This window comes from Anas platyrhynchos, chromosome 30 (genome assembly GCF_047663525.1).
Source record: "Anas platyrhynchos isolate ZD024472 breed Pekin duck chromosome 30, IASCAAS_PekinDuck_T2T, whole genome shotgun sequence".
Taxonomy (NCBI): domain Eukaryota; kingdom Metazoa; phylum Chordata; class Aves; order Anseriformes; family Anatidae; genus Anas; species Anas platyrhynchos.
The window spans coordinates 5,696,906-5,723,401 of record NC_092616.1 but is presented as its reverse complement, the minus strand read 5'-3'; the positions used below and the strand labels follow the sequence as shown (position 1 = coordinate 5,723,401).

Below are 26,496 nucleotides of genomic sequence, written 5' to 3'. Positions count from 1 at the left end.
GATTTGGGGAGCCACAAAGGATTTGGGGGGGCATAAGGGATTTTGGGGTGCAATAAGGGGTTTGGGGGGTAGAAAAGGGATTTGGGGGGGCCACAAGGGATTTGGGGTGCAAAAGGGGCTTTGGGGGGGGGCATAAAAGTTTTGGGGGGGGCCACAAGGGATTTTGGGGTCCAATAGGGGGATTTGGGGTGCAATAGGGATTTTTGGGGTGCAATAGGGATTTTGGGGGGCCATAGGGGTATTTGGGGGGCCACAGGGGCTTTGGGGTCCAATAGGGGGATTTGGGGTGCAATAGGGGTTTTGGGGGGGGAAATAAAAGATTGGGGGGCAATAAGGGGATTCGGGGGGCCATAAAGGAATTTTTGGGGGGGGCCACAAGGGATTTGGGGTACAATAGGGGGTTCTGGGAGGCAATAAGGGGATTTTGGGGGGGCAATAAAAGGATTTGGGGGGCCACAGGGGCTTTGGGGTCCAATAGGGGGATTTGGGGTGCAATAGGGATTTTGGGGGGGGCCCAAGGGATTTTGGGGTACAAGAGGGGTTTTGGGGGGGCAATAAAAGGATGGGGGGGCAATAAGGGGACTTTGGGGGGGCATAAGGGGATTTTGGGGGGGCAATAAAAGGTTTTGGGGGGCCATAAGGGATTTGGGGTGCAATAGGGGTTTTGGGGGGCAATAAAAGGATTGGGGGGGCCACAAGGGATTTGGGGGGGCCACAGGGTTTTGGGGTGCAATAGGGATTTTTGGGGGTGCAGCAGGGATTTGGGGTTCGTCTTCGGGGTCCCCCCCCCGTTACCTGTCTGTCCAGGAGGCGCCAGCTGCTGCAGCCTCTGCGGGGGGCCAGGATGGCGCTGCCCAGGGCCCCCCCCGCTGCCAAAACGCCCCCAGCAGCGGGGCCGGGGGGAGCTGAGCCCAGCGGCAGTGGAGCCAGCCCCTCCCCCGCCCTCCAGGACCCCCCCCAAAAAAAAGGGGGGGGGTCCCGAGCTTCTTGGGGGGGTCCCCAGGTTCCAGGGGGTCCTGAAATTCAGAGCGGGGGTCCCGAGGTTCCGGGGGGGGCCCTGGGGGGGCAGCAGGGTGGCAGAGCTCCAGCACCTCGGTGCCGTAGATGGGCCCCAGCCCGCAGCGCAGCTCGTTCAGCCGCAGCAGCCGCTCCAGCCGCTCGGCGCGGGCACGGCCACGCTTGGCCTCCAGGGCTTCCTGGGAAAGGTAATTAATTAATTAGTTAATTGGGTAATTAGGTAGTTAATTAGTTAATTGATTGGGTGGTTGGGGGGGAGGTGGGAGGTGGGAGGGAATGGGGGAGTAGGGTGGGGGTAGGGGGTGTAGCCCCTCCAGGGCCTCCCTGGTAATTAGTTAATTAGTTAATTAGCTAATTAGTTAATTAATTAGTTAATTAATTAATTAGTTAATTAATTAATTAATTAGTTAATTAATTGGGTGGTTGGGGGGAGGTGGGAGGGTGGGGGGAAGGGAATGGGGGAGCGCAATGGGGTAAGGGGGGTGTAGCCCCTCCAGGGCTTCCTGGGGGGAAAGGTAATTAATTAATTAGTTAATTGGTAATTAGGTAGTTAATTAGTTAATTGATTGGGTGGTTGGGGGAGGTGGGAGGGTGGGGGGAAGGGAATGGGGGAGTGGGGAAGTGGGTAGGGGTGTAGCCCCTCCAGGGCTTCCTGGGGACCCCAGCCTCCAGCCCAGCTGGCATCCTGAGTAATTAATTAATTAATTAATTAATTAGTTAAGTAATTGGCTGATTGATTGGGGGCGAGGGAGAGCAATAGGTGGGAGATGGGAGGGTGGGGGGGAAGGGAATGGGGGCACGCGGTGGGATAAGGGGGGGTGTAGCCCCTCCAGGGGCTTCCTGGTATTAATTAATTAATTAGTTAGCTAATTAGTTAATTAGCTAATGAGCTAATTAGTTAATTAGTTAATTAGTTAGGTGATTGGTTGATTGGGGAGGGAAATACGTGGGTGGGATAAGGGGGGTGTAGCCCCTCCAGAGCTTCCTGGTAATTAGTTAATTAGTTAATTAGTTAATTGGTTAATTAGTTAATTGGTTAATTAATTGGGTGATTGGTTGATTGGGAGGTGGAGGGTGGGGAAGGGAATGGGGGTACTGGGGTGGGGATAAGGGGGTGTAGCCCCTCCGGGGCTTCCTGTATTTAATTAATTAATTAGCTAATTAGTTAATTGGTTAATTAAGGTTGTTAATTAGGTGAGTTATGGACTTGATGGGGGGAGGGAGGCAAAGAGCGGGCAGTGGGGAGGGCGGGAAGGGAATTCATGAAGAGGCTTTAGGAACCCAAATCCCCCCCCCCTAAAATAATTTAGGGACCCCCCCAAAATATTTTGGGCCCCCCCTAAAATTTAGGGACCCCCCCATAAAATTTAAAGGACCCCCTCCAAAATTTGGGGACCCCCCCAATAAATTTTGGGGACCCCCCCCCTAAATTTAGGGACCCCAATTCCGTCCCCAACCACCTTTAGGAACCCAAATCCCCCCTAAAAAAATTTAGGGACCCCCCCATAAAATTTAGGCCCCCCCCCTTAAATTTAGGGACCCTAAATCCCCCCATAGACCATTGAGGACCCCCCACGCCCCCCCATTAAATTTAGGGGCCCCCCCCCCCATTAAATTCAGGACCCCCCCATGCCCCGCCCCATTAATTTTAGGACCCCCCCCATTAATTTTAGGACCCCCCCCATTAAATTTAAGCCCCCCCCATTAAATTTAGCCCCCCCCCCCCATTAAATTTAGGGCCCCCCCCTATACGCCCCCCCCATTAAATTTAGGACCCCCCCCCCATTAAAATTCAGGCCCCCCCCCCACCGGACTGGGTCCCCCCATTAAATTCAGTAGCAGCTCCCTCCCCCATCTCCCCCATCTGAATCTAACCTCCCCCCAAAAAAAAATGGCCCTCCTGCAGCACTTACCAGGTAGAAGGGGGAGCGCGGGGGCGGGGGCTGGCGCCGCGGGGGGGCCGAGGGGGGCGGGGGGGGCCGGCGGTGGGGGGGCTGGGGCTGGGCCCCTCCGGCCCCTCGGGGTCCTCCTTGGCGCCTGGGGGCGCTGGGGGGGCCCCCGGGGCGGCGGCGGCGACGGCTGGGGGGGCGGGGGGCGTCGAGGGTGGGGGGGCCGGCACTGGGAAAAAAGGGGGGGGGGTTAAAATGGGGGGGGTTAAAAGGGGGGGGCGTTATCACGGGGGACCCCCCCCAACCCTATAGGGCCCCCCCCAGAACCCATAGGACCCCCCCCCCCAAATTTAAGGACCCCCCCCAAATTTGTGCCCCCCCCCATACCCATAGGACCCCCCCAACCCCTATAAGAACCCCCCCCAATTTACGCCCCCCCCCCCCTCAATTGACCGCCCCCCACCCCACAGTACCCTCCCTCCCCCCATCTATGGACCCCCAAACCCAGACCCCCCCCCCCAATTTTCTGTGCCCCCCCCCCACCCCATATCACCCCCCATAACCTGTAGCCCCCCCCCCCAATTTATGCCCCCCCACCTATAGGACCCCCCCCAATTTCTGTGCCCCCCCCCCCAATTTCTGTGCCCCCCCCCCCCAATTTCTGTGCCCCCCCCACCCCATAGGACCCCCCCCCCAATTTTTGTGCCCCCCCCCCCCAAATTTTTGTACCCCCCCCCCCCCAATTTCTGTGCCCCCCCCCCAAATTTATGGGACCCCCCCCAATTTCTATGCCCCCCCCCCCACCCCATAGTACCCCCCAATTTTTGTGCCCCCCCCCCCCAAATTTTTTGGGACCCCCCCCCCCCAAACTCTTGTGCCCCCCCCCCCCCAATTTATGGGACCCCCCCCCCCCAATTTTTTGTGCCCCCCCCACTCACCGAGCAGCTCGGGGCCGTGGGCTGGGGGCGGCGGCGCCTGGGGGGGGCCCCAGAAGGAGGGGGAGGAAGGGGGGGGCCGGGGGGGCGCGGGGGAGTGCACCCGCAGCAGGGGGCGGGGGGCAGGGGGGAGGGGGCGGGGGGGCGCAGGGGGGGGTGGGGCCGGAGCTGAGGGGGGGGGTTGGGGGGGAGGGGCGGGGGGGGGGCGCGGGGGCGAGGCCGTCGCGGGGGGGGGCCGGGCGCACCACGACTTCACCACCCCCCCGCTGTTCACCAGGGGGCGGCACTGGGGGGTAGAAAAAAGGGGGCTGGACACCCATCACAGGACCCCCCCCCGCAGCCTCTTAGATAACCCCCCCCCCACCCATGGGACCCCCCCAGCACCCATGGGACCCCCCCGCACCCAAATACCCCCCCCCCCGGCACCCATTAATCCTAAAATAATCGGGGGGGCTAAAATAATGGGGGGGATTAAAATAATTGGGGGGTCCTAAAATAATCGGGGGGGGCAAAAGACCCCAGGGGACCCCAAAAAGAAAAATGGGGGGAGGTGAAAATAATTGGGGGGCAAAAGACCTCAGGGAACCCCAAAAGACACCGGAGGGGGGCCCTAAAATAATCTGGGGGGGGTCATAAAATAATCGGGGGGGTCTGAAATTATTGGGGGGCCCCCAAAAATAATTGAGGGGTCCTGAAAATAATTGGGGGGGGACAAAAACCCCAGGGATCCTAAAAGTAATTGGGGGGGGCCTAAAATAATTGAGGGGGGGTCCTAAAATTATTGGGGGGGCTTAAAATAATTTGGGGGGGGCCTAAAATAATCGGGGCTCAAAATAATTGGGGGGGTCCTAAAATAATCGGGGGGGGGCAAAAGACCCCAGGGGACCACAAAAGACATCGGGGGGGGGGGGTCAAAATAATGGGGGGGCCCTAAAAGACCCTGGGGGGTCCTAAAATTATTGGGGGGCCCTAAAATAATTGGGGGGCTAAAATAATCTGGGGGGCGCTTAAAATAATTGGGGGGTCCTAAAATAATCGGGGGGGCAAAATAATCGGGGGTCCTAAAATAATTGGGGGGGTCCTAAAAAACCCGGGGGGTCCTAAAATAATTGGGGGGGGCAAGACTCGGGGGGGGGGGCCCAAAGACCCTGGGGCAGCCTCCAAATATTTGGGGGGGTCCCTTTGGGCGCCCCTCCCTCCACCCTGCGCAGCGGCCAGGGGCAGCCCGATGGCGGCCGGGGGGCGGCGGCGGCGGCTGGGGGGGGGGCGCCGGGGGGGCCCGGGGGCGGCGGTGCCGGGGGGGGCGCGGGGGGGGCGGGCACCGGGGCCAGAGCGCCACCTGCCCGGGGGGGCCAGCAGCGGGTGCTGGGGGGCGGCCACCCAGGCCAGCACGCCGCGCTGGGGGGGAAGATCCCAAATGTTAGAGACCCCCCCATCTCAACAGATAATGGGACCCCCCCGGGACCCCCCCGACCCCATAAATGCCCCGTAACCTCCCCATGACCCATAACCCCCCGTTGTCCCCATGACCCCCCATGGCCCCATAACCCCCCCATAACCCCCCCATGACCTCCCGCACCCCATAAGCGCCCCATAACCCCCCCATGACCTCCCCATGACCCCATAACCCCCCCATGAACCCCCTCATGACCCCCCCAACCCCATAACCCCCCTCATGACCCCATAACCCTCCCTCCCTATGACCCCCCCATGGCCCCAAAACCCCCCCCATGACCCCCCATTAACCCCATAACCCCCCCACGACCCCCATAACCCCCCTGTGACCCCATGACCCCCCCATGACCCCATAACCCCCCCTGACCCCATAAATCCCCACGGACCCCATAACTCGGGGCGGGGGGGTCCCCCATAACCCCCCCCGACCCCATAACCCCATGACCCCATGACCCCCCCATGACCCCATAACCCCCCTGACCCCATAATCCCCCAAACCCCCCCGACCCCATAACTTACAGGGCAGGGGGCTCCCCCCATAGACCCCCCCCAACCCCATAACCCCGTGACACCCTCCATGACCCCATAACCCCCCCATGACCTCATATGACCCCCAACCCCATATGACCCCATAAATCCCCTATAACCCCCCCCAGACCCCCATAACTTACAGGGGGCGGGGGGTCCCCCCATAACCCCCCCATAACCCCATGACCCCCCCATAACCCCATGACCCCATAACCCCCCCATGACCCCCCCCCATGACCCCATAACCCCCCCGTGACCCTATATGACCCTCTGACCCCATATGACCCCATAATCCCCTCATAACCCCCCCTAAACCCCATAACTTACAGGGCGGGGGGGCTCCCCCCATAACCCCCCATAACCCCATGACCCCCCATAACCCCATGACCCCATAACCCCCCATGACCCCATAACCCCATGACCCCTTCATGACCCTATAACCCCCCGTTACCCCGTAAGACCCCCTGACCCCATAAATCCCCTATAACCCCCCCGACCCCATAACTTACAGGGCGGGGGGGCTCCCCCATAGCCCCCCCCGACCCCATAACCCCATGACCCCTTCATGACCCCATAACCCCCCCTGACCCCATAACCCCCCCATGACCCCCCCGTGACCCCATAACCCCCCCGACCCCATAAATCCCTCATACGACCCATAAACTCGGCCATGGGGGCGGGGGGCTCCCCCATAACCCCCCCGACCCCATAACCCCGTGACCCCGTGACCCATAACCCCCCCATGACCCCATAACCCCCCCGACCCCATAAATCCCCTATAACTTACGGGGCGGGGGGGCTCTCAGGGTGCCCCCCCAGGGTGAGCTCCCCCCATAACCCCCCCGACCCCATAACCCCATGACCCCCCCCATGACCCCATAACCCCCCCATGACCCTATATGACCCCCTGACCCCATATGACCCCATAAATCCCCTATAACCCCCCCAACCCCATAACTTACAGGGCGGGGGGGCCCCCCCCATAACGCCCCCAACCCCCTATAACCCCCCCATAACCCCATGACCCCATGACCCCATAACCCCCCCATGACCCCCCCATGACCCTATATCTACCCCATAACCCCCCCGACCCGATAAATCCCCTATAACCTCCCTGACCCCATAACTTACAGGGCGGGGCCCCCCTCATAACCCCCCCACCCCATAACCCCCATGACCCCCCCATGACCCTATAACCCCCCCCCGACCCCATAACCCCGCCGTGACCCCATAACCCCCCCATGACCCTATATGACCCCCGCACGCCATATGACCCTATAAATCCCCTATACCCTGACCCCATAACTTACAGGGCGGGGGGGCTCCCCCCATAGCCCCCCCCGACCCCATAACCCCATGACCCCCCCATGACCCCATAACCCCATGACCACCCTATGACCCCGCATGACCCCTTCACTACCTCATAACCCCCCACTACCTCATAACCCCCCCTGACCCCATAAATCCCCTACACCCCCCCCAACTCCATAACTACAGGGCGGCTCTCATAGCCCCCCCCGACCCCATAACCCCATGACCCCTTCATGACCCCATAACCCCCCCCCTGACCCTATAACCCCTATGACCCCCCCGTGACCCCATGACCCCCCCATGACCCCTTCATGACCCCATAACCCCCCCATGACCCCATAACCCCCATGACCCCTTGACCCTACGGCCCTCTCATCACCCTATAACCCCCCCGTCACCCCATAACCCCCCCCATGACCTCATAACCCCCCTGACCCCATAACCCCATGACCCCATGACCCCCCCGTGACCCCATGACCCCCCCGTGACCCCCTATGACCCCCCCGTGACCCCATAACCCCCCCTGACCCCATGACCCCCCCGTGACCCCATAGCCCCCCCATGACCCCATGACCCCCCCCCGACCCCATAGTACCCCATAACTTACGGGGGGCGGGGGGCTCGCAGGGGGGCCCCCCCCAGGGTGAGTTTCCCCCTGCAGCTGCAGGGTCAGGGCCTCGGCCCCCCCGGCCCCCCCGGGCGCTGCGCCAGGGCCGCCAGCCCCTGGGCAGCGACAGCACCACCTCCCCCGCTGGGAAATGGGGCGAAAAAACGGCGATTTTGGGAAAAAGGGGGAGAAAAAGGGGGGTTAGGGGGGTGCGGGGGGGGAATTGGGGGGTTGGGGGGGGGATTGGGGGGAAATGGGGGGTTTGGGGAATGGGGGGAAGAAATAGGGGGAAATGGGGGGATTTAGGGGAAATTGGGGGGAGGGAGGAATTGGGTGAAAAATGGGGATTTTGGGGAAAAAAGGGGGAAAAAAGGGGGAAAAAGGGGGGAAAAGGGGGGGTGTGGGGGGGGAATTGGGGGGGAATTGGGGGTAATTGGGGGTAAGGGGGGGGAATGGGGGAAAATGGGGGGATTTAGGGGAAATTGGGGGAAATTGGGGAGTGAGAAATGGGGTGAAAATTGGGGATTTGGGGAAAAAGGGGAAAAAGGGGAAAAAAGGGGAAAGGGGGCGTGGGGGGGGAATTGGGGGGAATTTGGGGGTTTGGGGGGAAGGGGGGGGAATTGGGGGGGAAATGGGGGGGATTTGGGGGAAATTGGGAGGGAGGAATTGGGGGTGAAAAATGGGGGGTATTGGGAAAAAGGGGGAAAAAAGGGGGGTTAGGGGGGTGGGGGTGGGGGTGGGGGGGGGATTGGGGGGGGGATTGGGTGGGAAAAATGGGGGGTTTGGGGAAGGGGGGAAATGGGGGGTTTGGGCGAAATTGGGCAAAGGAGAAATGGGGCCAAAAATTGGGGATTTTGGGAAAAAAAGGGGGAAAAAAGGGGGGTTAGGGGGGTGTGGGGGGGGAATTGGGGGGGGTTGGGGGGGGTGTGGGGGGGATTGGGGGGGAAAATGGGGGTTTGGGGGAAATTGGGGGAGGGAGGGAATTGGGGTGAAAAATGGGGATTTTGGGGAAAAAAGGGGTGAAAAAGGGGAAAAAAGGGGGAAAATGGGGAAAAGGGGGTGTGTGGGGAATTGTGGGGGGATTGGGGGAAAATGGGGGGTTTGGGGAAGGGGGCGGAAATGGGGGAAATTGGGGGGAGGGAGGAATTGGGGTGAAAAATGGGGATTTTGGGAAAAAAGGGGGAGAAAGGGGGGTTAGGGGGGTGTGGGAGGGGATTGGTGGGGGGGAAATGGGGGGTTTGGGGAAGGGGGGAATGGGGTGGAAATGGGAGGAGAAATGGGGGGGGTTTGGGGGAAATTGGGGCAGGGAGGAATTGGGGTGAAATTGGGGGATTTGGGAAAAAGGGGGGAAAAGGGGGCGAGAGTGGGGGGGAATTGGGGGGGATTTGGGGTAGTGGGAAAATGGGGGGTTTGGGGGGGAATGGGGGGGAAATGGGGGGGGTTTGGGGGAAATTGGGGGAGGGAGAAATGGGGTGAAAATGGGGATTTGGGAAAAAGGGGGGAAAATGAAAGGTTTTAGGGGAGGAAAGAGGGATTTTGGGGGGAAAAGGGGGTGGGGTGGGGTGGAAAAGGGAGGGGTTTGGAGTAAAAAAGGGGGTTCGGGGCAAAAATGGGGTGGTTTGGGGGCAAAAGGGGGTTGGTTTTGGGGCAAAAGGGGGGGTAGTTTTGGTAAAAAGGGGGAAGTTTTGGGGTAAAGGGGGGTGGTTTGGGGCAGGCAGGGGTTGGTTTTAGGGTAAAAGGGGGTGGTTTGGGGGTAAAAAAGGGCGGTTTTGGGGGTAAAAAAGGGCGATTTTGGGGTAAAAGGAGGCAGTTTGGGGATAAAAAGGGCAGTTTTGGGGATAAAAAGGGGAGATTTGGGGTAAAACGGGTGGTTTTGGGGTAAAAAAGGGCGGTTTTGGGGGTAAAAAGGAGGAGGTTCGGGGTAAAAGGGGTTGGTTTTGGGGTAAAAAAGGGCGGTTTTGGGGTAAAAGGAGGCAGTTTGGGGATAAAAAAGGCAGTTTTGGGGATAAAAAGGGGAGGTTTGGGGTAAAAACGGGTGGTTTTGGGGTAAAAAAGGGCGGTTTTGGGGTAAAAGGGGGGTGGTTTGGGGTAAAAGGGGGGTTGGTTTGGGGTAAAAAGGGGGTTGGTTTGGGGTAAAGGGAGACAGTTTGGGGTAAGGGTAGTTTGGGGTAAAGGTAGGTTTGGGGTAAAAGGGGGTTGGTTTGGGGTAAAAGGAGTTGGTTTGGGGTAAAAAAGGCAGTTTTGGGGTAAAAGGGGGTGGTTTGGGGTAAAAAAGGGCAGTTTTGGGGTAAAAAGGGGCAGTTTGGGGTAAGAAGGGGCAGTTTTGGGGTAAAAAGGGGGTAGTAAGTTTGGGGTAAAAGGGGTTGGTTTGGGGGTAAAAGGGGAGTTTGGGGGTAAAAGGAGGCAGTTTGGGGGTAAAGGGGGAGTTTGGGGGTAAAGGGGGTTGGTTTTGGGGTAAAAAGGGGCGGTTTTGGGGGTAAAAGGAGGCAGTTTGGGGGTAAAAAGGGGGCGGTTCGGGGGTAAAAGGGGGCGCATTAGGGGCATGCAGGGGTTGGTTTTGGGGGTAAAAAGGGGGCAGTTTGGGGGTAAAGAAGAGCGGTTTTGGGGCAAAGGGGGGTGGTTCGGGGACATGCAGGGTTGGTTTTGGGGACAAAGGGGGTGGTTTTGGGGCAGGCAGGAGGGGTTGGTTTGGGGTAAAAAGGGGCAGTTTGGGGCAAAGGGGGTTGGTTTGGGGGTAAAAAGGGTGGTTTTGGGGTAAAAAGGGGATTGGTTTGGGGCAAAAGGGGGCAATTCAGGGTAAAAAGGGGGCAGTTTTGGGGCAAAAGGAGGCAGTTCGGGAGCATGCAGGGGCTGGTTTTGGGGTAGAAGGGGGCAGTTTGGGAATAAAGGGGGTTGGTTTTGGGGTAAAAAAAGGGCAGTTTTGGGGTAGAAGGAGGCGGATTAGGGGCACGCAGGGGTTGGTTTTGGGGTAGAAAAGGGTGGTTTTGGGGACAAGGTAGCAGTTTGGGAGCATGCAGGGGTGGTTTTGGGGTAAAGGGTGGGTTCGGGGACATGCAGGGGTTGATTTGGGGTAAAAAGGGGGTTCGGGGACATGCAAGGGTTGATTTTGGGGTAAAATCGGGGCTTTTTGGGACTCACAGGGCAGGCGGGCCTGCATGTCGGGGGCCAGCAGCAGGCGCTGGGGGCCGGGGCCGGGCAGGGCGAAGGCGGCGAGGGGGGGGGGGGCCCCCCCTTGGCAGCCCCCAGCGTGGGGGGGCGGGGGCTGGAGGAGCCGGGGGGGCGGGCCCCGGGGGGGGCGGGTCCGCGGCGGCCCGGGGCGGCGGCAGCAGCCAGGAGCTGGGGGGCCGGCGGCGGCGCTGCGGGGAGGAAAGGGGTTAAAAAAGCAGGCAGGGGAGGCCACGCCCACTCCGGAGGCTAGATGCCCACCAGGGTTCGAGGCCACGCCCCCTCCAGCACTCCCCACCACACAAGCCCATTTACATAAAACGTTCCTTTTGTACAGTGTGTGGAGAAGGCCCCCACCCCACAAGCCACGCCCCCTCCCCATTCCACCCCCAGCCTCTCCCCATTCACCCCAAGCCCCGCCCACTTCCAGCCAAGCCCCGCCCCCACCCCACTACCCATCTCATAAACCCCGCCCCCTCCCGCTTAAACCACGCCCCCTCCGGCCAAGCCACGCCCCTTCCACGCAAGCCACGCCCCCTCCACCCCCTCCCCATTCATCCCAGCCCTTCCCATTCCCCAAGCCACGCCCCCTCCCACCCAAGCCACGCCCCCAAACCATCTAACCCCGCCCCCTCCCTCTAAGCCCCTCCCCACCGACCGTGGGCGGGGCCAGCGGCGGGCGTGGCCAACAGCGCAGGGGGCGGGGCTCGGGGCGGGGCCAACGCCAGCCCCACCCCCAGCCCCAGAGCCTGGGGGGCAGCCGGGGGCTCCCCCGGGGGGGCGAGGGCGACCCCCTGGGGGCAATTGTCACCCCCTGGGGGGCCAGGGTGACCCCGGGGGCAGCCAGGGTGACCCCGGGGGGGGCAATTGTCACCCCGGGGGCTGTGAGAGTGACCCCGGGGGGGCAATCGTGGCCCCGGGGGGGGCAATTGTTACCCCGGGGGGGCCAGAGTGACCCCGGGGGGGGCAATTGTGGCTCCGGGGGGCAATTGTGGCTCCGGGGGGGCAATTGTCACCCCGGGGGGGGCGTTGGACCCCGGGGGGGGGCGATGGGGACCCCCTGGGGGGGTGGCGGTCGCCCCCGGGGGGGTGGGGGTGGGGGTGGCCCCCCCCCGCGGGGGTGGGGGCGGGGCTGACGAGCAGGGGGGCGGGGCCGAGGGGGAGGACCCCCAGGGGGGAGGGGCGGGGGCTGTTGAGCAGCAGCACCGTGCGCTTGGCAACGGCTGGAGCATGCTGGGGAAATGGGGGGAGGGGGTCAGCGGGGTCACCGGGGTCACCCCCGGGTCACCCCCAGGTCACCGGGGTCACCCCGATGTCACTGGGTCCACCCCAAGTCCCTCAGACCCCCCCCCCATGTCCCCAAGGGCATCCCCACGGCCCTCAGGTCAACCCAGCTCAATCGCCCCGAGCCCCCCAATGTCCCCAAGACCCCCCAAAATCCCCAAGACCCCCCCAATGTCCCCAAGACCCCCCCAATGTCCCCAAGACCACCCCAACTTCCTGAAGACCACCCTGGGGTCCCCAACCCCCTCAATGTCCCCAAGACCCCCCCCAATGTCCCCAAGAGCCCCCCCACAACGTCCCCAAACGCCACTCTCCAATGTCCCTAATCCCCCAAAATCCCCAAGACCCCCCCCAATATCCCCACCCCAATGTCCCCAAGAGCCCCCCAATGTCCCTGCCCCAATCCCCTCAATGTCCCCAAGCACCCCGATGTCCCCAAGAACCCCCCAATGTCCCCAGACCCCCTCCAATGTCCCCAGACCCCACCCCAACGTCCCGAAGAACCCCCCCTATGTCCCCAACCTCCCCCAAAATCCCCAAGACCCCCCCCAATGTCCCCAAACCCCCCCAATATCCCCAAGACCCCCCCAAGGTCCCCAAGACCCCCCCAATGTCCCCAAGACCCCCCCAATATTCCCAAGACCCCCCCCAATGTCCCTGTCCCAATATCCCCCCAATATCTCCAAGACCCCCCCGACGTCCCCAAGAGCCCCCCAATGTCCCCAGACCCCTCCCAAATGTCCCCAACCCCACCCCAATGTCCCCAACCCCACCCCAATGTCCCCAAGACCCCCCCCAAAATCCCCAAGACCCCCCCCCAATGTCCCCAAGACCCCCCCCCAAAATCCCCCAACCCCCCCAATGTCCCCAACCCCCCCCCATAATGTCCCCAAGACCCCCCCCATAATGTCCCCAAGACCCCCCCAATATTCCCAAGACCCCCCCCATAATGTCCCCTGTCCCAAGACCCCCAATATCCCCAAGACCCCCCCGACGTCCCCAAGAGCCCCCCCAATGTCCCCAGACCCCACAATGTCCCCAACCCCCACCCCAATGTCCCCAAGACCCCCCCCCCAAAATCCCCAAGAGCCCCCCCATAGTGTCCCCAAGAGCCCCCCCAACACCCCCAACCCCCGATGTCCCCAAGACCCCCCCCACAATGTCCCCAACCCCCAATGTCCCCAAGAGCCCCCCCCAATGTCCCCAAGACCCCCCCAAAATCCCCAAGAGCCCCAACCCCTAACATCCCCAATCTCCCCAATGCCCCCCAACGTCCCCAACCCCCCAACGTCCCCAAGACCCCCAAAATCCCCCAACCCCACCAATGTCCCCAACCCCCCCAATACCCCCACCCCAAGACCCCCACAATATTCCCAAGACCCCCCCCAATGTCCCTGTCCCAATACCCCCAATATCCCCAAGACCCCCCCAATATCCCCAAGACCCCCCCGATGTCCCAACCCCCCCCAATGCCCCCAGACCCCCTCCCAATACCCCCACCCCCCCCCTCCCAGAGACCCCCGAGTTCCCCCACCAGTCCCGCACCCGGTTGACTTTCATGCGGACGGGTTTGGGGCGCGGGGGGGGGTCGGGGGCGGCGGCGATGTCCTCGATGAGGCGCCGGGTGACGCGCCAGCGCGGCAGGAAGGTGTCGGCGGCGCAGCGGGACACCCGGCCCTCCAGGGCCACCAGGTCGAAGGGCGCCAGGTCCACGTGCTGGGGGGGGGCGGGGGTGAGGGACGTCACCGTGGGGGACACCGAAAGGGGAAACCCCCCCCCCAGGCACCCCATGGGGGCACGGGGGTGGGGAGAGGTTGAGTAGGGTCAAGAGGGGTTGGCCAAGAAGAGCCCGGCCAATGTCGTTGTGGCCTTGGGGTCCCAAATGGCCACCAAATTGGGGTGGGGGTGGCCACTAGGTGTGGTGGCACCAAGGTGGTGGCCCTGGGTCTTGGTGGCACCAAGGTGGTGGCCCTGGGGGTGGTGGCACCAATTTGGGTGGACCTCTGGGGGTGACTTTGGTCACAAGAAGAAGTTGGCCAAGAAGAGTTGGCCAAGAAGACCTTGAATTGGGGTCATTGTGGCTCTCGTGGCCACAAATGGCCACCAAATGGGGTGGGGGTGGCCATGGGGGTGGTGACACCAAGGAGGTGGCCCTGGGTTCTTGGTGGCACCAATTTGGTGGCCTTGGGGGTGACTTTGGTTAAGGGGGAGGTTGGCCAAGGGAAGGTTGGCCCAGAAGGAGCTCTTCCGCCCACTGTCCTTGTGTTCCCCGTGTGTCCCCAAATGGCCACCAAATGGGCGTGGGGGTGGCCGTGGGGGTGGTGGCACCAAGGTGGTGGCCTTGGGGGTCTTGGTGGCACCAAGGTGGTGGCCCTGGGGGGTGGTGGCACCAATTTGGTGGCCTTGGGTGATGACTTTGGTCAAGAAGAATTTGGCCAAGGAGACCTTGAGTTGGGTCATCGTGGCTTTTGTGTCACCAAGATGGCCACCAAGGGGGTGTGGCCCCCTGGTGGGGGTGGTGTGCACGAGGTGGTGGCCTTGGGGTCTTGGTGGCACCAATTGGTGGCCTTGGGGGGTGGTGGCACCAATTTGGTGACCTTGGGGGGTGACTTTCGCCAAGAAGAAGTTGGCCAAGAAGAATTTGGCCAAGAATACCTTACTCGTTGTGTTGTTCCCCGTGTCCCCCAACGGCCACCAGAAGGCCATGGTGGTGGCCTTGAGTGACGATGCCACCACCGCGATGTCCCCGTGTCACCTGGTGCCACCCCACCCAAACCCCCAACCCCAAACCCCTCACCCCAAACCCCTCAAAGAGCGTGACCACCCCAAAAAACCCCTCCGGAAAACCATCCCGGCGCCCTCGGGCGGTGCCACCACCCCCCAGTTCCCACTGTCCCACCCCGGCTGCATCTCCATGGCGTCATTGTCACCTTGAAGGGGTCGGGGTCGAGGGCTCGGAGCACGAGGGGGAGGACGGTGACGAAGCAAAGGCCCCTCGGTCTGGGCGACCAGGGGCGAGTGGACGGGGCGCGGCTCGAAGAGGTCGGGGTGGTTGCACACCTTGCGCAGCTGCATCAGGATGTTCTTGACCACGCTGATGAAGTGCCCGCTGGCCAGGGTGGCCTTGGTGCTTCCTGGGGACACAAGAGGGTGAGGGGACAGTTTGGGGACAAAGGGGAGGGACCCGAAATCTTTGGGGGAGGGGTGCTAGAAACCTGGCTTGCCCCATGAAGTCGTCGTAGAGGAAGCGTTGGCGCTTGGAGAGGGCGGCACTTGAGGACGTGCCGCACCTTGGGGCATTCCCGCTTCTCCACGTCCACCTTCAGGCGGCGCAGGAGGAAGGGGCGCAGCACCTGGCGGGCGGCCAAATCCAAGCAGTATTACATGCTCCATTTTGGGGGAAACTCAACCCCCTCTGAGGGGTTCTCAGGGAAGGCGTCCCCGGAGCAGATGGGGAGAGGGAGAAGCGCGCGGAGTTGGGTGTGGCATCCCGTGGCCCAGACACCGAAATGGGGTTGGGGTCCCCTAAAAAAGGGTTTTCTCACCCAAAAAAGGGGTGGCTGAACCCAAAAGGGGTTGTCTCGCTTGACTCAAAAAGGGTTCCCGCCCCAAAATGGGGCGCAAAGGGGGTAGGGATCCCAAAACTCGGCAGCGCGCGCACCCAAAAATGGGATTGCAACAAATTTGGTGCTCTTCCACACCTTGCCATTCCATCCTTATTTTGCCTCAAAACGACACCTTTGTCCACCTCCACCCAAACCCCCTAAAAAAACCCTAAAAACCCCAAACCAACAATTCCCATATTTAATAAACCCCAAAACCCACTTACCTTTGATTATCTACACCCCAAAACAGGAAATCACAATGAATTGGTGCTCCCACCTCTCCACATCTCCCTTTTTCCCTAAAAACCCCTGACCTCCTTCCTTCCCACCCCCTCACCCAAAACCCCCTAAAAACCCTAAAAACCCCCAAAAAATCCCACAATTCCCAGATCCCGAAGAAACCCCAAAACCCACTTACCCTTGCTCAACTACACCCCAAAAGGGGGATCACGATGAATTTGGTGCTCCTCCCACCTCTCCACATCCCCCCTTCCTTCTCTCCCTAAACCCACCTCCTTCCTTCCCATCCCCTTACTCCAATCCCAAACCCCCTAAAAACCCTAAAAACCCCAAAACCAACAATTCCCATCTAATAAACCCAAAACCCACTTACCTTGACCAACTACACCCCAAACAGGAATTACAATGAATTTGGTGCCTCCACCTCTCCACCTCTCTCCCTAAACCCACCACCTCCCTTCCCACCTCCCTCCCCAAATCCCAAAACCCCCCAAAACCTCCCTAAAACCCCCCAAAACCCCAAAACCACAATTCCCACATCCCCAACAACCCCAAACCCCACTTACCTTGGCCACCTCAACTACACCCCAAAAAGCAGGCACAAATCACAATGAATTTGGTGCCTCCACCTCTCCACATCCTCCCCTTCTTTCTCCCTAAACCCACCACCTCCCTTCCCACCCCCTCACCCCAAAACCCCCAAACTAAAAACCCCAAAATAGAATATTCCATATTTAAGAAACCCCAAAACCCCCAACCCCTTAACCACTACTCCCCAAATCTGGGATCATGATGAATTTGGTGCCTCCACCTCTCCACATCCTCCTCTTTTCCTTAATTCTACCTCCCTCCCTTCCCACCCCCTTACCCCCAAAGTCTCCCAAAACCCCCCAAAACCCCCCCAAAACCCCCCCAAACCCCCCCACCTTATGACAGCGCTTGACCAGCCCGTCGTTGTACTCCTGGCCGCCCCCGATCATGCCGGTGAGGGCAGTCTCCCGGAGCAACCTCCTCTCTCCCTAAACCCACCACCTCCCTTCCCACTCCCTCACCCCAAAACCCCCTAAACCTCCCTAAAATCTCATAAAAACCCCAAAAATCCACAATTCCCATATTCAACAACCCCAAAACCCACTTACCTTGACCAAGTACACCCCAAAACAGGAATTACAATGAACTTGGTGCCTCCACCTCTCCACATCTCCCCTCTCTTTCTCCCTAAACCCACCTCTCCTCTTCCATCCCACCCCAAAACCCCCTAAACCTCCCTAAACCACCCAAAACCCCAAAACCGACAATTCCCATATTTAATAAACCCCAAAACCCACTTACCTTGACCAACTACACCCCAAACAGGAATTACAATGAATTTGGTGCCTCCACCTCTCCACATCTCCTCTCTCCTAAACCCACCTCCTTCCTTCCCAACCCCCTCACCCAAAACCCCCTGAGAAACCCCCCAAAACCCCAAAATAGTATCCCATATTTAAGAAACCCCAAAAGCTCGTTACCTTTGACAATCTACAGCCCAAAAGGGGGATCATGAAGCAATTGATGCCTCCACCTCTCCACATCTCCCCTTCTCTCTCCTAAACCCACCACCTCCCTCTGCACTCCCTCACCCCAAAACCCCCAAAACCCCCTAAAACCCCCCAAAACCCCCAAACCGACAATTCCCATATTTAATAAACCCCAAAACCCACTTACCTTTGATCATCTACACCCCAAAACAGGAATTACAATGCATTTGGTGGCCTCCACCTCTCCCATTCTCTTTTCCCCTGAAGCCCATCTTCCTCCTTCCTTTCCACCCCCTTCACCCAAAACCCCCCAAAACCCCCAAAAACCCCAAAAAAACCCTAAAACCCCCCCACCTTATGAGGGCGCTTGACCAGCCCGTCCCACTCTGGCTGCCGATCATGCCAGTGAGGGGGTTGGAGAGATCCTGCTCTTCTGAAACCTACTACACATTTCTCCCCTTCCCTATCTCCTGACTCCAAAACCCCCAAACCCTCCCCAACTCCCAAACCCCAAAACTCCAAACAACTCCCATATTCAACAACCCCAAAACCCACTTACCTTGACCACTAGACCCCCAAAACAGGAATTACAATGGATTTGGTACTCCATGGCTCGATTCCCCTTCTTTTGTATCTCACCTCCTTTCCTTCCCACACTGCCACCCCAAAACCCCCTAAAAGACCCCAAAAACCCCCAAAACCCCAAAAAACCCCCAAGCACCCCATATTTAAGAGACCCCAAAACCCCTCCTTAACCTCTACCAATTTACCCCCAAAACTGCATCTTGATTAATTGTGTCTCTCCACCTCTCCACATCTCCCCCCTTCTTCTCTAAACGTAGCACTTTCAATCCCACCCCCTCACCCCAAAACCCCCAAAACTCCCCAAAATCCCAGTATACATTCCCAATTCCTGTATAAAACCCCAAAACCCACTCACCTTTGAGCATCTGACACCCGAAAACAGGAATTACAATGAATTTGTGCTCCCCACCTCTCCACATTCTCCCTTTCTTTCTCCCTAAACCCACCACCTCCTTCCCACCCCTCCTGACCCCAAAACCCCCCGAAAACCCCCAAAACGCCCCCAAAAAACCCCCAAACCCCCTCCCGACCCTGCACCCAGGCGCTTCACCAGCCCGTCTGATGACTCCTGGCTGCCCTCGATCATGCCGGTGCAGGGGTTGGAGAACCACCCGCGAGTCCCCGCGGTGGACTGGAAGACGTGGGGCATGAGGAAGTGCATCAGGGACCAGAGCTCCATCAGGCCGTCCTGCAGCGGCGTCCCCGTCAGCAGCAGCCGCCGCTGGCTGCGGAGAAGGAGCCCCCCCCCCCCACAAACCGGGACATGGTCAGGCTCGGGGGGTAATTTCTAAAATTTTGCGCTTTTTTTTGGGGGTCCAAAATTATAGGGTGGGAGACCAAAGTTGGAGGGGAGACCCAGAGTTATAGGGGAGAGGCTGAAGGGAGAGGGGGCTACAGGGAGGAGGAGAGAGGGGGGGCTTCCTGGGGGATGGGGTGGAAGGGGATCTGAAAAAAATTGGGCACTTGGGGGGTCCCGAAATGATAGGGGAGACCCAAAAATTGTAGGGGAGAGCCCAAGTTGTAGGGTAGAGGCCCAAGTTGGAGGGGAGGCACCAAAGGGAGAGGGAAGGGAACAGAAAGGGGAAGAATGAACCGGGGGGTTTTGGGGTGTAGAGGGGACACCCCAAAAAATTTAGGCACTTGGGGGTTGAAATTTCTAGGGTGGGAGCCCAAAATTATATGGGAGACCCCGGAGTTATAGGGGAGAGCCCAAAGTTGAGGGTAGAGGCTTAAGTTGGAGGGGAGGTGCAGAAAGGAGAGGGGGAGAATGGAGAGGGGGGGCTCCCCGGGGGGGTTTGGGGGTGGAAGGGGGGACCCCAAAAAATGGCATGGGTGGTCCCGAAATTATAGGGGGTGGGGAGCCTGGGGCCGAAATTTTAGGGGAGAGCCTGGAGTTATAGGGAAGAGGCTGAAGTTGGAGGGGAGAACGGAGAGGGGGTTTGGGGGTCCCTGGAGGGGTTTTGGGTGTAAGGGGGGCACCCCAAAAATTTAGGCACTTGGGGGGGTCCGAAATTATAGGGGAAACCCTCCTAAATTTTAGGGGAGAGCCTGGGAGTTATAGGGGAGAGCCCAAAGTTGTAGGGGAGACCCCAGAATTGGAGGGGAGAGCCCAGAGTTGGAGGGGAGATGCTGAAGGGAGAGGGGAGAATGGAGAGGGGGGGCTCCCCAGGGGGGTTTTGGGGTGTAAGGGGGGTAGTATTAAAAAATTTAGGCACTTGGGGGGGTCCCAAAATTATAGGGTGGGAGCCCAAAATTGTAGGGGAGAGGCTGGAGTTTGAGGGAGGCACTGAAAGGAAAAGTGGGAGGACAGGGAGGAGGAGAGGGGGCTTCCTGGGGGGGGTTCTGGGTGTAAGGGGGTCCAAATTTGGGGCGCTTGGGGTGGGTCCCCGAAATTATAGGGGGACCCCGAAATTGTAGGGGAGAGCCCGGAGTTATAGGGGAGAGGCCGAAGTCTGGGAGGGTAGGGTGGCGGGAAAGGAGAGGGAGAAATAGGGGTCTGGGTCCCGGGGTTCCAAGTGTAGGGGCGCGCACCCAAATCGGGCACTTGGGGGTTCCAAAATTGGAGGGGAGACCCCAAAATTATAGGGTGGGACCCCAAAATTGTAGGGGAGACCCCAGAGTTATAGGGGAGACCTCGGAGTTGGAGGGGAGGCGTTGAAAGGAGAGGGGAGAATGGAGAGGGGGGCTCCTGGGGGGGTTTGGGTGGAGGGGACCCCCAAAAAATTGGACCCCCTGGGGGTCCCCGAAATTATAGGGGAGACCCAAAATTGTAGGGGAGACCCCGGAGTCACAGGGGAGAGCCCAGTCTAGGGGAGGCTGAAAGGAGAGGGGGCTGGGGCTGGGGGAGCTCCCCGGGGGGGTTTTGGGGTGTAAGGGGGGGCCCCCAAAATATTTAGGGGTCCCCGAAATGGAGGGGGGACCTAATGTTAAGGGGGGACCCTAAAAAGAAGAGGGGGGCCTAAAAATGACAGGGGGGACATCAAAGGTCTTAGGGGGTTAGAGGTGTCCCAAAGGAGCCCCCCCGATATTAGGGGTGCCCCCCCAAATGTAGGGTGCCCCCCCCCCAGGTTTTTGGGGTGTCCGTCAAAGCCCTAAGGGGGGTCCCCAAAGCACCCCAAAGGTGCTCCCAGACCCCCCCCCGATGCCCCGAACCCCCCTTAGACACCTCCAACCCCCCCAAGATGCCCCCAAACCCCCTTTAGATGCCTCCCAAATCCCCCTTTAACACCCCCAAATCCCCAAAGACCCCCCAAGACCCCCCTAGACACCCCAAAACCCCCCTTAGACACCCCCAAATCCCCTTAGACACCCCCAAACTCCCTAAGACCCCTCCAGTGCCCCTTAGGTGCCCCCAAACCCCCCAAGATGCCCCCAAACCCCCCTACACCCCAAAACTCCCCTTAGATACCTCCAAAACCCCCCTGTCCCCAAAATGCCCCCCAAGACCCCCTTAGACGCCCCCAAATCCCCTAAGACCCCCCCAAACCCCCCGAGCAGCACCCCAAAACCCCTTAGACACCCCCAAGCCCCCAGAAGATGCCCCTCAAACCCCCCTTAGATACCTCCAAACCCCCCTGAGACCCACCCCAAACCCCCTTAGAGACCCCCCTCCAATCCCCCCTTAGAGACCTCCCAACCCCCCCCAAGATGCCCCCAAAACCCCCTCAAGACCTCCCCGAAACCCCCCTTAGATACCTCCAAGTCCCCCTTAGACACCCCCAAACCCCCCTGAGACCCCTCCAGTGCCCCCTTAGTAACCTCCTTAGATGCCCCCAGACCCCCCTTAGACACCCCCAAATCCCCCTTAGATGCCTCCAAAAACCCCCTAGATGCCCCCACGGCCCCTTTAGATGCCCCCAAAGCCCCCTTAGATACCTCCAAACCCCTCTAGATGCCCCCAAAACCCCCCTCAGATGCCTCCAACCCCCCCCTTAGACCCCCTCAAACCCCCCTTAGGTGTCTCCAAACCCCCCTTAGACACCCCCTAAACCCCCCCCTTAGATGCCCCCAAGACCCTCCTTAGACCCCTCCCAGTGCCCCCAAACCCTCTCAGACGCCCCCAAACCCCCCAGACACCCCCAACCCCCTCCAAGTCCCCCCCAGACCCCCCCAAACCCCCTCCGAGACCCCCCTGAGACCCCCCCAAAACCCCCCCCGAGCCCCCCCCCCCGCCCCCCCCCACCCCGGACCTGTTGAAGTTGAGCAGGGACTGCCAGCGCTGGGCATGAAGTTGATGTTCCTGCGCCTTGGCCAGGATGAGGTACTTCCAGTTCTTGCGCCGGAACGCCTGGTGGTCCTGCAGCACCAGCTTGTAGGACGTGATGGACACGTGGAAGGCGTTGGGTTTGGTCGAGTGGTCATTTTGAAGGCATTTAAGGCATTTTTTCAAACATTAGATTTAAGCATTGGCGTCCAGACAGAATTATTTCTGTTCCAATTCTGGTCTCTGGGTCCTGCGTCTGCGGTTCAAGAATTGAAATTCATTCTTAGATACCTGGTTCAAGAATTAAAATTCAATTATTTAAATTAAAATTAAATTAAAATTAATTAAATTAAATTAATTTAAATTTTAAATTTTTTAATTTATTAAATTTTAAATGTTAAAATTTAAATTTTAAATTTATATAATTTAATAGAATTAAAATAAATTAAAATTAAAATTCAATTAAATTTTAAAAAAATTAAAATTTTAAATTTAAATTTAAATTTAAAATTAAATTAATTTAATTTAGATAGAATATTTATAGATAGAATATAATTTAGTAAAATTAAAATTAAATTAAAATTAAATTAAATTAATTTAAATTTAAATTTAAATTTTAATTTAATTTAAAAAGATTTAAAATTTAAAATTTAAAATTAAAATTAAATTAAATTAATTTAGATAGAATGTTTATAGATAGAATATAATTTAATAGAAGAAAATTAAATTAAAATTAAAATTAAAATTAAATTTTAATTTAAAATTAAAATTAATTTAAAAAAATAAATTCTAAATTAAAATTTAATTTAAAATTAAAATTTAAATTTAATTGAATTTACATAGTAGAATATTTATAGATAATATATAATTTAAATAGAATTAAAATTAAATTGAAATTAAAACCACGCATCTGCCTGGTTCAAGAATTAAAATTAATTTATTTCATCTGTTAAGTTTTAAAATTAATGTATTTATTCTTATTAATTTATAATTAATTAAAACTGATTCTTGAACCACGCAGACGCGGCGCGTCCCAGTCTCCCTCCTCCGTTCCAGTCCATTAAGCAAATCTTCAGGAAATACCCCCAAATCATGAAATTGATGTTTTTGTTATTCTATTTTTAATGTTATCCACCTTTTTTGGTCTTCTGATTAATCTCAACCCTGCTCCAGGTGTGACTGGGAGTGGCTGGGGCAAGCTGGACCCCCAAAGGGCCCCAAATCCACCCCAAAAGCCCAAATCCACCCCCAAACCCACAAATCCAGCCCCCGAGCCCCAAATCTGACCCCAAAAACAGAAAATCTGACCCCCAAAAGGCCCCAAATCCACCCCAAAAGCCAAAATCCACCCCAAAAGCCCACAAATCCAGCCCCCCGAGCCCCAAATCTGACCCCCAAAAGGCCCCAAATCAGCCCCCAAAACCGCCCCTAAGGCCCAAATCCCTCCCAAAAACCCTAACAATCCAGCCCCGAAAACCCCCAAAACCCCACCCCAAAAAACAGAAAATCCTATCCCCAAAAAAGCCCCAAATCCACCCCAAAACCTCCCCAAAACCCCAAATCCTACCCCCAAAAAGGCCCCAAATCCACCCCAAAACCACCCCCAAACCCCAAATCCGACCCCCAAAAGGCCCCAAATCCACCCCAAATTCCCCCCAAATCCACCCCGAAACCCCAAATCTAGCCCCAAAACCCCAAAAATCCCACCCCAAAACCCCAAATCCCACCCCAAAACCCCAAATCCACCCAGAAAGCCCACAAATCCAGCCCCAAATCTGACCCCAAAAGCCCACAAATCTGACCCCGAAGAGGCCCCAAATCCACCCCCAATCCCTAAATCCAACCCGGAAAAGCCCCAAATACACCCCAAAACCCCACAAATCCGACCCCAAAACCCCACAAATCCACCCCAAAACCCCAAATCCGACCCCCAAAAGGCCCCAAATCCACCCCAAAACCCCAAATCCACCCTAAAACCACTCCAAAAGCCCAAATCCCACACAAAACCCCACAAATCCAGCCCCCAAATGTGCACCCAAAACAGAAACCTGACCCCCAAAAGGCCCCAAATCCACCCCAATATCCCAAATCCACCCCAAAACCCCGCAAATCCCTACCCCCAAAAGGCCCCAAATTCACCCCAAAACCCCAAATCCGACCCCCCAGAAGGCCCCAAATTCTACCCCCAAAACCCCAAATCTGACCCCCGAAAGGCCCCAAATCCACCCCCCAAAACCCCAAATCCAACCCCCGAAAGCCCCCAAAATCCCCCCAAACCCCCAAGCCCCCCCAACCCCCCAACCCCCTAACCCACCCCTACCCTTGTAACAAACCCCATTTCCTCTCTATTTAACCCTAATTCGAATCCATTTCTAACCGGGGTAATTCCACCGGGGGGGGATTAATCACCACGGGGGGGTTAATTAGGGGGTGGGGTTAATTAGGGGGGGTTAATTAGGGGGGGTTAATTGGGGGGGTTAATTGGGGGGGGTTAATTGGGGGGGTTAATTGGGGGGGTGGGGTTAATTGGGGGGGTTAATTGGGGGGGGTTAATTAGGGGGGGTTAATTAGGGGGGTGGGGTTAATTAGGGGGGGTTAATTAGGGGGGTTAATTAGGGGGGTTAATTAGGGGGGGTTAATTGGGGGGGTTAATTAGGGGTGGGGTTAATTAGGGGTGGGGTTAATTAGGGGGTTGAATTAGGGGGTGGGGGGGTTAATTAGGGGGTGGGGTTAATTAGGGGGTGGGGTTAAATTGGGGGTGGGGTTAATTGGGGGGTTAATTGGGTGGGGGTTAATTAGGGGGGGTTAATTGGGGGGTTAATTGGGGGGTTCATTGGGGTGGTTAATTGGGGGGTTAATTGGAGGGGGGTTAATTGGGGGTTAATTGGGGGGTTAATTGGAGGGGTTAATTGGGGGGTTAATTGGGGGGTTAATTGGGGGGTGGGGTTAATTAGGGGGTGGGGGTTAATTAGGGGGGGTTAATTAGGGGGTGGGGGTTAATTAGGGGGGTTAATTAGGGGGTGGGGGTTAATTAGGGGGGGTTAATTAGGGGGGTTAATTAGGGGGGGTTAATTAGGGGGGTTAATTAGGGGGGGGGCTCAATTAGGGGGTGGGGTTAATTGGGGGGTGGGGTTAATTGGGGGGGTTAATTGGGGGGTTAATTAGGGGGGTTAATTAGGGGGGTTAATTAGGGGGGGTTAATTAGGGGGGGTTAATTAGGGGGGTTAATTAGGGGGTGGGGTTAATTGGGGGGGTTAATTAGGGGGGTTAATTAGGGGGGTTAATTGGGGGGTTAATTGGGGGGTGGGGGGTTAATTAGGGGGGTGGGGGGTTAATTAGGGGGGTGGGGGGGTTAATTGGGGGGGTTAATTGGGGGTTTAATTAGGGGGGGTTAATTAGGGGGGGTTAATTGGGGGGGTTAATTGGGGGGGTTAATTAGGGGGGTTAATTAGGGGGGTTAATTAGGGGGGTTAATTGGGGGGGTTAATTAGGGGGGTTAATTAGGGGGGTTAATTAGGGGGGGTTAATTAGGGGGGGTTAATTAGGGGGGTTAATTGGGGGGGGTTAATTGGGGGGGGTTAATTGGGGGGGTTAATTGGGGGGGTGGGGTTAATTGGGGGGGGTTAATTGGGGGGGTGGGTTAATTAGGGGGGTTAATTAGGGGGGTGTTAATTGGGGGGGGTTAATTGGGGGGGTTAATTGGGGGGGGGTTAATTAGGGGGGTGGGGTTAATTAGGGGGGTGGGGTTAATTAGGGGGTGGGGGTTAATTAGGGGGGTTAATTAGGGGGTGGGGGTTAATTGGGGGGTGGGGGTTAATTGGGGGGGTTAATTAGGGGGTGTTAATTAGGGGGGTTAATTAGGGGGGTTAATTGGGGGGGTTAATTGGGGGGGTTAATTGGGGGGGTTAATTGGGGGGTTAATTGGGGGTGGAGGTTAATTAGGGGGGGTTAATTGGGGGGGTTAATTGGGGGGGTTAATTGGGGGGTTAATTGGGGGGGTTAATTAGGGGGTGGGGGTTAATTAGGGGGTGGGGGTTAATGGGGGGGTTAATTGGGGGGGTTAATTAGGGGGTGGGGGTTAATTAGGGGGTGGGGGTTAATTAGGGGGGGTTAATTAGGGGGGTGGGGTTAATTGGGGGGTTAATTGGGGGGGTTAATTGGGGGGTGGGGTTAATTGGGGGGTTAATTGGGGTGGGGTTAATTAGGGGGGGTTAATTAGGGGTGGGGTTAATCGGGGTGGGGTTAATTAGGGGTGGGGTTAATTAGGGGGGTGGGGTTAATTAGGGGTGGGTTAATTAGGGGGTTAAATTGGGGGGTTAATTAGGGGGTTAATTAGGGGGTGGGGTTAATTAGGGTTAATTAGGGGGGTTAATTAGGGGGGGTTAATTAGGGGGTGGGGGTTAATTAGGGGGTGGGGGTTAATTAGGGGGGTGGGGTTAATTAGGGGGTTAATTAGGGGGTGGGGGTTAATTGGGGGGTTAATTAGGGGGGTGGGGGTTAATTGGGGGGTTAATTGGGGGGGTTAATTGGGGGGGTTAATTAGGGGGGTGGGGGTTAATTGGGGGGGTTAATTAGGGGGGTGAGGTTAATTAGGGGGATTACAGGCTTAATTAGGGCGCACTGGTTGAATTGGCTTAATTGAATTTGGGGGG

General features: G+C 57.6%; 1 protein-coding gene across 1 annotated transcript in view; it reads right to left on the bottom strand.

Moving 5' to 3' along the window:
• Window positions 1-26,496, bottom strand: part of LOC139999858 (uncharacterized) — a 74,499-nt gene that overhangs the window by 26,211 nt on the left and 21,792 nt on the right. Inside the window, 6 exon segments of the mRNA XM_072029486.1 lie at window positions 12,119-12,141; window positions 13,739-13,907; window positions 15,122-15,190; window positions 15,192-15,321; window positions 15,407-15,456; window positions 15,458-15,544. Of these exon segments, the coding sequence (XP_071885587.1) occupies window positions 12,119-12,141; window positions 13,739-13,907; window positions 15,122-15,190; window positions 15,192-15,321; window positions 15,407-15,456; window positions 15,458-15,544 (528 nt within the window).